General features: G+C 34.1%; 1 protein-coding gene across 1 annotated transcript in view; it reads right to left on the reverse strand.

Annotated features, from left to right (window-relative positions):
- Window positions 1-3,264: 3,264 nt before the first annotated feature.
- Window positions 3,265-10,806, reverse strand: part of LOC126740482 (myb-binding protein 1A-like protein) — a 14,699-nt gene continuing 7,157 nt past the window's right edge. The window contains exon 6 of the mRNA XM_050446513.1: window positions 3,265-5,671. Coding sequence (XP_050302470.1) covers window positions 3,309-5,671 — 2,363 coding nt within the window. The 3' untranslated portion in view covers window positions 3,265-3,308. The remainder of the gene's footprint in view (window positions 5,672-10,806) is intronic.

The following is a 10,806-nucleotide window of genomic DNA, read 5'->3' on the forward strand; positions in this document are numbered from 1 at the left end:
GTTTTTCTGTGTTTATTTGTAATTTTTTAGACTCCTAAGGTAAGTGACATGAGATAAATACTTTTTTTCGACAAAAAACTTTAATATTACCATAAATAATGATGTCTACACTCCATCTTTAGCGGCATAATAAATCGAAGTTTTGCTAGTTGCCGAAATTTGTATTTAAAATGTTGAAGTCTTTGCGTCTGAGGATCTAGCTCTTAGGATTTATGCGATAGAGGTTTTAATTTCTATAATTTTTTTTTTAGTTTTTCATGATGGGTAAATACAATCGTAAGAGCAACAGAACGTTAAAATTCACCCAAGAAATGCTTGATGAGGCGAGAGATCATATTTCAAAAGGAGAGAGTAAAAGATCAGTTGTTAGATCATTTTTTGATGTAAGTAAATAAGTGCACATTACGAAAAAAATTGCGAGAAGTATAAATAATGATTATGTTAAGTTAATTAGGAATAATGATTTTGTGTTTTTAAGATAAGAGTAAACCGTGCTTCAATTTTTATTTTAGGGCACTGTTCCTTCTAGTCTGGGTAGGTTCAAACCCATATTTTCAAAAGAGCAAGAAAGGGAGTTAGCTGATTTGGATGCAATGTTTTATGGTCTGCTTATGAAAGACGTCAGGTCAATGGCGTTTCAATATGCCATAGTAAACAAAATTCCGCATAGGTTTAATACTGAAAATAAAATGGCGGGAAAACATTGGGTGCAAGATTTTGCATTAAGAAATAATTTATCCCTTAGAGCTCCGGAAAAAAGTAGTCTGTAATAACCAGATTCGGAATCAGATTCGGGCTACATGAACACCGAGTTATTTCTGATTTGGCTGCGACATTTTAGAGACTTTGTAAAGCCATCAAAAACAGATCCAGTGCTATTATTAATGGACAATCATATATCTCATTGCTCATTGAGTGCCATTTTATTCGCGAGAAGTAATTTTATAACTTTATTAACCCTACTGCCCCATGCGAGTCATAAGATTCAACCATTGGATAGGAGATTTTTTCTTTCCTTTCAAAAGGGCTTTAGAAAAAAAAAGCTGACAAAAACGACACTACAATTTATGTTCGGTCTTTTGAACATTATTCTACATCTTTTTGGTTAAAGTGCAATTCCTGTGAAAACTGGTGGCATGAGGACTGTTCAAATTATCTCGGCTGTAGGCAATTTTCATGCGACTTATGTTCTTATTTTTTTTTACTTTTGGTTTTATTAAGCCATATAGAAACATATAATAATAATTTTTGGGCACTATTTTGTTTTGCGTACTCTTAGATTCTACTGCGTACTCTTTAGAATACCACTGAGTACTCTTAGGGTACCAAGGATCTAAAAGTACGCATTTTTTTAAAAGTTAAAACTCATCCAAACGTTTATATTTTAGGGTTACATTAATATATAACCCATAATATTTTGAATAAAGTTTTAACACTAATTAAGTGCGTACTCTTGGGCGATCTTGCCCTACATGGAATATCTGCTAATAAAAATTGAATGTTTTTTCAAAACAGGTTCATAGACATATCTTTAAATTTTATAAGAATGTCCTTGTAAAGCCGGGATATCTTATCCTTAAATTATGTACATCTGTACAATGCTTAACTTTTTCGAATGAAGTGGAGACTTTTTTTTTTTTTTGGGTCGGTGGAGAAATTCTTTATGAACACTGGTTACGCGGCGCCGCCCCCAGTAGTGTGGGACTCAGTGTCGAGTCTGTTTCGTCCTATACCCACTAAAACTCCACCGCTGGGTGGTGCCTTGTGGCTCCCTACACTGCGGTCTGCTAAGAAGCAGTCCTATTGTGTCCCAAGTGGAGACTTACTAGTTATTATCTTATGAAAAAAGATCAGAGTGAATTTTGTTCCTCTTTTCCAATCAAGTTACTTACATCTGTCCTCCACTTTGTGAGACACAGTTTCAGACTTCAAAGTCGTCTTTGTTGGTACCAAATATCATCAACTTAGATTTAACTGGATTTATAAGCAGAATACGGCGTTTTGAAAATAGAACTAAATTATTTAGATCTTCCTCTATATCTTTTTCAATTGTACCCAAGTCAGAATTATTATTAAGTAATAAACCGGTGTGTCGTCAGCACATTGGTTGGACTCCGTATTTTCGGCATCTATTAAATGTGTGCGAAATGACTTCAAAATGCCTCGAAGGTATAAAAACATTAAATACATAACAGCATCAGCCGAATCACTTTCCTACTCAGTCAAAAGTCGAGTTTCACAATAACAATTTATACATTTTAACTCTCTGAAGAATTTTTTAACACACATTTTGTACAGAACTATTGATTAGGCTATATGAAACACAACGAAGAACATTAAAAAAATTGTTTTTTTCAAAAAAACGTGTTACAGACGTTCCATATTAATTACTAAGAACATGAACTATGAAAAATTTAAAAAATAAACATAAAATAGAAATGCTATTGTATTTCTAAAGGGGTTGAAAATAATCAAGTCGATTGTTGCTATACCACTAACTTTTTATGACATTAAATTTAATTAATATTCATAGGACAATGCAATGTTTGCAATAATTAAGTAGGTAACCATGAGTTCATATTTATTAATAATTTGAAACTAAGCATTTTTCATGTTGCACCACAATAATTCAAGTTATTTACTTATCAAGTAAATGAAATTTCTAGAAAGTCTCCGATAAATAACCAATCCAAAACGATAAGTGATTTAGTGTCATCAGGAGTCGAGGATTCAAATTCTTAATTAACGTATGGGAAAAAATTGTTTCGGCAATTTATTCTATACGATTTTGCGCGAAATTTATAAGGGGAAGTTAATCTTCAAGATCAAATTGTATTTTGGCATGCTATTGGGTCATAATTTTTTATAGAATCGCTGTTTCTCTCATCAATAAGATTCCCTAGCGGTATATTGCTTCCACCCAGTCGTAAAGTTGGTCTAAATCGTTTACAGATGGAGCTCAAAAGCTTTTAGTTCAGAAACTAGAAGAAACATTTGAAGGAAGTTGCTTCAAAAAAAGACTAAGCAAAAACACTAACCCCAAAATCCCATTCAAACCCTTTTTTTTACATCAGTCACGGAACGTACAGTTAAGAAATATTATATGGGTTAAAAATACATAATTATAAAACTGCTTCTAATAACTTTCTTGATGTCCCTAGCACAAAAACTACGACTGCCACTGATAATAAATTATCCTAGCTGTGGACCATCTTGGAATAGAATATATGATATAAATCTAAATTTGGGTAATAAATTTCATACAAAAAAAAACAGTTTATTACAATAGATACTCTTATATTAAAAAATCAAAAACTATTTTTCCTTTTTCGCTTAACCAAAGGTGCTCCTTCCGACATCCTCCTTTTCTTATTAATAATCGTATTACTAATTGAATTATGTTCTTCCTCTTCAGATATACCATTCTTTTTAAGTTTTTTGTTAGATATACTATCTACACTGCCATTTAACACCTCTTCTGTTGTACTACTTCTTCTTTTTTTCTTAACACTCTTATTAACTTCACAATCCTCTGTATCCGTTTCTTTAGGTTTCTTAGTTTTCTTCACTTCTGATTCAGCATCATCCAAATCGTCAGGCTCCACTTCATCTCCCACATCCTCAAACTCTACCTCACCCAGACCTTTACTCAAACTACTTAACCGCAATTGTTTTGCCTCCTTCTTTAGTTTCAGTGTTTCTTTACTTTTCTTTTTTGACTTCTTCTTTTCTGGTTTTTGTTTAGGCACCTCATCACTCACTACTTCTGCTTCTTCGTCATCAATTAGAGTGGCTAGTTTTGTAACTTGTGGCTTCATAGCGACCGTATTAGATACACCCAAAGCCTTGCATAGTTTATTAAAAGCCAGTTTAGCATCTTTGGAAAAAGATTTGTAGCTTCTGTATTCTCTAATGTTGTGGGCGATATCCTGCCACGGCATAAGAGTTGATTCTAGAGACCCATTTTGCCTCATGGCTGTCAGGAGATTAAAAATGTTGCAAATAAATCGTTCTTTAATGTTCTTTTTGTCAGGATCGTTACACAATTCTTTGAAAAATTCTACTACTGTACTGCCAAATTGTGTATGTGCTTCAGACATTTTGCTATTAATTTTAGTTTTCATCTGACTGAAAAACCTCTGATTGGAGTAAAATATTTTCAACAATTCTGCCACTTGGTTCTTTTTGTATTTTCGGATTTCTGAGCTAAACATAAAATCAAGCAAGACCATAGCTAATCCAATGTTTCCCTCCCATGTGAGCTGCATAAGATTTTTAAGTAAAACATATGGTGTTAAGCACTCCCTTTTGGTGAAAAACTGATGGATTTCCCCACTAATAACCTCTAAAATATGGGATTTTAAATGCTTCTTAACTTTTGCCGGAGTCCCTTCATGATTACGTAATATTTCAGAGCATTTAACAACAAAAATACAACAATCTGCAATTTGTTCCCCCATTTCTTGCACAATCAAGGCATTTTTGCTGCCCTTATCGAGAAGACTTTTCAAAAGTTCTACCAGCGTACTGTCAGTCACACCCTCAACATCAGAGTACTTTTTGAGCCCCAATAACTTCTTCAAAATATGCTTCAAGCGATCATTGAGAGGTTTCTGATGTTCATCTCTAATGCTAAATTCAACTGCTTGCAACAATGGCAACATAATTTCCAGGGAAAGCAACATAGACGGCGTCGAGTCCAAATAAATTTCAATCAAGTCAAGAACTCTTACCCTAAAGTGTGTTAGAGTTTCTTGATCTTTAGTTTGTTTCTTCCTCTTGCCGTGATTCGGTTTAAACTGTCTGAAAGCATCTGCAAGAGCTTTATCGAGCTTTTCGCCTTCAGTATCGCTCATCTGATCCAAATCAATACTTTCATCGTCAGATTGAGTTGCTCCATTGGAAAGTGCTTGATGTAGAGCCATCCTTAGTTTATCATTAGCCGTCTCATCCGATACATCCTCTTCATCCTCATCATCTTCTTCTTCTTCCTCCCCCTCATCATCAACATCTTCTTCAGACTCATTTTCCGATTCGGAATCAGAGTGCTCATTTTCGGATTCTGAACTACTACCATCATCTTTTGAGAGCGGGTTTTCGTCAGTTTTTGGATCCAGAACATTTAAAATTTGATGAATAGTAGCAGAGGTCATAAAGCCGCACAAGTGAGGAAAAACACTGTTGATAATGCTTCTCAGAAGAGATGAATTATGTGAAAGTAAATTAAGAAACAGGTCAGTGACCACTTCAATCCAATGGGGGTCATTCTCAGATTCTGCCAAAGTATTGTCCAGCGTAGTGTTGTCCAATGTATGTTTTAGTTTTTTGTCTTTCTTGACTCTGTCATAACAGCTAAAAAGTTCATTTAGAGATTCAGTGGCTAATTTGACTTCATTAAAGAGCTGCAGACTCATGTGCAAAAATAATGTAAGAAACACCGAAGTGACGCCACTTTTCTTCTTTTTCTTTTCAATTTTTTCCACTTTTTGCATGGTTTTCTTCCATAATTGAAACGTTTCGCTAGATATTGGAGTCCTTAATATATCGTTTAAATTTTCTGGGTTTAATTTACTGTCTAGGCGCTGAACTAGTTTAAAAAGCACTTGGTGGACGTCTTCTAGTTTTGATAGTTTCAGGTTGAGGGCTCCAAAGAAAGCTGATTTTAACGAGTCTGAAACAGATAATTAATTTTATTCTGCGGGTCAAAAAAGCAATGAGAATTACAGCAATATTTTAAAGAAACAACTCAAGTTGAAAAGGATCAAAATGAATTTTCAAAATCAGTTCATATTGTGAATTATAAACAGAACTTTATATAAATTAAATATATTATTTTAGGGATTAAATTTATATATTGTAATTTTATAGGTTTCAGTTGAATAAAACTGCAAGTATTTTAATTTAAATCGTTTTGTATAGTTTCGGCCTAAATATTTGGGGCCTTCTTCAGGGCTAATAAGGCATATACAGGGTGATTTTCAACCTATGCGCATAAACTTGGGAAATGATAGCTGATGAGTAATAATCAGTAATAATGAAAAAAAAAATTTAGTAAAATATTTTTAGTTTTGGAGATATCCATATTTTTTTAAATAAAAAACGTGTATTTTTTAACCTGTTTATTTTAAACTAATTTAAAGCAACTGTTCGAAGTTGTTTCTATTATTTTCGATACAGACTTGAGCTCGTCGAATCCATGAAGACGTACATGCACGGGCCAAACCAGGCTGTAGGCGAATTGCGTCACTGGCAGCGTTTATGCGCTGTCGTAGCTCTTGCTCAGTATCAACTTCGTTTACATACACCATTGTTTTCATATGACCCCACAAATAAAAGTCTAATGGATTAAGGTCAGGCGAGCGAGGGGGCCACCCAACTGGACCTTCACGACCTATCCATCGTCCGGGAAACAATCTAAATGTTGTCGCACTGGTCATGAAAAATGTAGTGGAGCACCATCATGAAGAAACCACATGTTCTGCCTAACGTTGAGATTCACATTTTCAAGGAGCACTGGTAAATTGTTGCGCAAAAATTCTAAATACCGAGGACCAGTCAAACGATTTTCCAGAATAAAAGGTCCGATGAGCATCCCGTTCAGAATTCCAGCCCATACATTTACAGAAAAACGTTGTTGAAAGTATGTTCTCCGTGTAATATGCGGATTTACAAAGCCCAGTAATGAGTGTTGTTTGAGTGAAGTTGAAAATTCCATTGCGCGTAAAATTTGCCTCATCCGTAACTAAAATGTTCATGGTAAAGTTTGGGCTTAACTGCTGGTGATGTAACAACCACTCACAAAAGTGTACTCGAAGCGGCAAATCTCTTGGAAGTAGGGCTTGTACCCTCTGCACATGAAACGGGTACAGCAACTCGTGCCTTAAAATTTGCCAACTTGTAGATTGCGATATTCCAAATCGCGCTGCAATTGTGCTAGTGCTAATTCCAGGTTGTTCTTCGATAACTTCTAAAATATCCTCCTCCAGAGTTAGAATGTGCCTAAGTCTAATAGATCCTCCATCTTGTCCAGGCCGCGGCCGCAAATTGCCAGTTTCTCTACCCCGCTGGAATCTTCGGGGAAATCTTTGGGCATACAGATCAGCAGCTGCCACTGCATTCTGATGAATTTCTCCGTAAACCAAAACCATGTCGACAAGTTCTTCGTTTGTAAAAATGTGCGCCATTACATTTGACGCTTTTATTTTGTTCGTGTGAAAATAATGATCGAAAACGATCACAGCCACCACCAAACTAAGTACTGCTAAAGATTCCAAACAACAAATTCCAAACATTATGACTTGTTTACTATCACTTATTAATAAACAAAAATAAATTCATCTGAATATTTTACTACATTTTTTTCTCATTATTACTCTTTATTGATCTTCATCTACCATTTCCCAAGTTTATGCGCATAGGTTGAAAATCACCCTGTATTGACTAAAATAAACATAATTAATTGAAATAGAAATTATGGTGTAATTCTTTTTGTTTCAAAAATAGCAGTTAAACAACAGTCCAAATATCTATATTAATCCTTACTCAACAATCATAATTAAAATTAATGATAAAAGTTTTAATAGAAAAAAAAACATAAATGCGAGGCATTTTACCAATTTAATGCGATAATTACTATTTTAATAAACAAAAGTCACTTTGCTAACATGTAACTGTCAGTATTTATTTATTTTATGAAATCTCTATAGCTACTGTCATTTTATTATTCAAACAATGATTTATTTGTTTTGCTCTCAAAAAATTCAAAGTCAACTTAAAAGCCTAAATACTACTAAAAGATATATAACAGGAAAGTTCAATATTGCACAATACTGTATTGTAGAAAAAAGATTAATTCAAATCCTTTTGGGACTTTTAAGTAATTTTTACAAAAAAAAAATACTTTGTAGAGGTTTATAACCACTATAAATCGATTTAGTTATTGATTGTTAATATCTGGATAAAAAATATTAAAATTCCTTGGGAATTTCAGGAGATACGGGCATTATATCGATTAAATAATAGCAGGCGCGGACTATAAATAGGTTGCTGGCAAACGACATATTATGCTGCGTTCAAGATTTTTGGTCGCTAAATATCGATCGGGCGTTAGCTTCACAGATATTAAAAAATATCTAGAAAAACAACACAAAGGGGCAACATCGGATACGTGCATTGAAAACATAGAGGTATTCTACGTTGCCAAGTTGCTTTTTTTTCATTAACTTTTTTGTCAGGAATCTTTTTTTATTTTGAAAAATTTGTTGATTACTCTTAAAATATATGTTATTAGTTAGCAAATAAACGAAACTTTTAAAGAGTATATTTTTTACCTGTTACAAAATACAACACATTAAAAAATAAATTAAAAAAAAAGCATGCTTTATTGTTATTAACAAAGAAAAATTGTTCTAAACAAAGGTACCTTAAATTACTACCACTAAGCTTAACCACTACACCCCATACACACTCATGTTCCAAAACAAACATCAGAAAAAAAAATACATAAAAAGTAAATTAAATTCCATAATTATCTCCTCAAATATAAGACAGCAAAGAATTCAAACCATATAAACAAATCAAATAAAATTCAAATACTGTAAACTTACACTTAGGGAAAATTAGAATGTGTCGACGTAGTATTCATCCAGTGAATAGTAACATTTTTTGGTCAAAAGTATTTTCAATTTACGTTTCAAAGTGTCAATACATGTTGCCTCCCTGATTCCACCTGGTAAACGATTGAATCGTACCAATCGTACATTAAGATTGGTAAGATCATTTATGTATAGGAGAAAAAGTAAAGGCCCCAAAACTGAACCCTGAGGAACTCCCAAGGTGATAGGATGGTAAACAGAGTACTTAGATCCTACAAGCACTCGTTGTTGCCGATCTTGCAGATAGGAAGCAAACCAAGAAGATGAAACTCCCCGAAAACCATAATGATGAAGCTTCCGCAGCAGAATCCTGTGGCAGACACACTCGAAAGCCTTCGACAAATCACAAAAAACTGCCGCCGAAACTCCACCAGCATTTATCTGGGAGTAAAGCTCATGAAAAAAAATAAACATGGCATCATTGGTACTGGTATTTTTACGGAAGCCAAATTGAAGTCTGGTGAGGATGTTTTTGGACTTTAAAAAGGACATTATTCGATTTTTAACCAGTTTTTCGATTACCTTTGATAGCGTAGACAAGAGAGAGATGGGACGAAAGTTGGAAGGATTATCAAGAGCTCCACCCTTGTGAATTGGGATAACTTTAGTTGATTTTAGGCAAGATGGAAATATCCCCTTGCTCCAAGAAAGGTTAATTGCGTCAACTAGTGCCTTTAGCGCCGTTTCTGGAAGGTTGAGAAAAATCTTAGCTGAAAGGTTGTCTTCTCCAGTTGAATTTTTATTTTTTTCAGTATACAGAATATCCTTGAGTACGTTTAGGTTTGTAGGTATAAAGAAGAAGGAATTTGGAACATGAATGGCTGCCATAAAAGAAAGAGGATCCACAGGAGGGTTCAAATTTTACTGAAGTTGTAGAGCAATATTAGAAAAAAAATTGTTAAAATCATTGGGAGAGACTTCAGGGCATTGTCTTGACTGCTTACCACAATTGTGACGAATATCATTAATAATTTTCCAACTCTCCTTATATTTGTTAGATGAACCACTTAAACGGTTGGAGTAGTAAGTTTGCTTAGAGATTCTTATCAGACGACGATACAAGGCTCGGTAAGAATTGAAATAGTTATAAAAAACTGGAGAGTCAGTGAACTTTCTTATTGTGTGAAGAGATCTAAGATTTCTTGAAGATACTTTCAAACCCCTCGTGAACCAAAATTTTATAGGTTTGGATTTCGGTTAGATTTTAATCATTGGGAAGGAAGCATCAAAGAGCTTAACAATTTTTGTGTGAAAGGAAGATAAATCGAAAATAGAATTCCAGGACTCAAGAGCTGAAAGTTGACGAAACTTATTAAAGTTATTAATACCAAAAATTCTACCATATGGCTGTGCAGATAAACTACATTCCTTTTGTATATTTGCTATTTTACATAGTATAAACTCATGGTCTGATAAAGCAGAATTTGCGACTGTACACTCCACGGAGTCATATGGAAAATTAGAACAAATATAGTCAATAGTGGAGCTTGTTGACTGTGTTATACGAGTAGAATCTTTTACATGCATATGTATATTAAATGCCCCCATTAGATGATCGAGGCGCAGAGTAAAGATAGAATTTTAATCATTAAAGTCTGTTATCACATATTATCTTACTGTCTCCTGTAAGATAATATGTAGTGGATTAAGAAAATTATATATTGAATGAAAGATTGGAAAGTCGATTTGACATCATTGGCTGAGAGATGGTGAACTCAAACAACCTCGCCTATGGTTTGCAGCTAGGCTTTAATCAATTCTAGGCATTCAATGTTCTAAGCCTCTAGGCCTACAGGAGACTTTAATTTATTTTGTCGGTTGCTACCAAAGTGATTACGCCATCTCCAATTTTTTTTCCTAATATTGTGATGATCTTAATGTGGATAGTCTTAAGAAATCAGACCGTAAATACTCCAAGCAGTTCCCGGGAGGATGACCGATTTAATAAATTTATTTTATATACAGTAAAATCTTACGATTGAAAAAGATAAAAATATATATGTAAGGCGAAACGTCCAAAAAAACGAGTAAATGATGTCGTTAAACCCCTACTTCACTTTCTACATCTGAAATCTGAGGGTTGCTATCTTTGAACACCAAACATGTTAAGTTCCAATGGGATTGCTAAATCTGTCCACTCTCACGAGATGTG

The sequence above is a fragment of the Anthonomus grandis genome, chromosome 9, assembly GCF_022605725.1.
Source record: "Anthonomus grandis grandis chromosome 9, icAntGran1.3, whole genome shotgun sequence".
Taxonomy (NCBI): domain Eukaryota; kingdom Metazoa; phylum Arthropoda; class Insecta; order Coleoptera; family Curculionidae; genus Anthonomus; species Anthonomus grandis.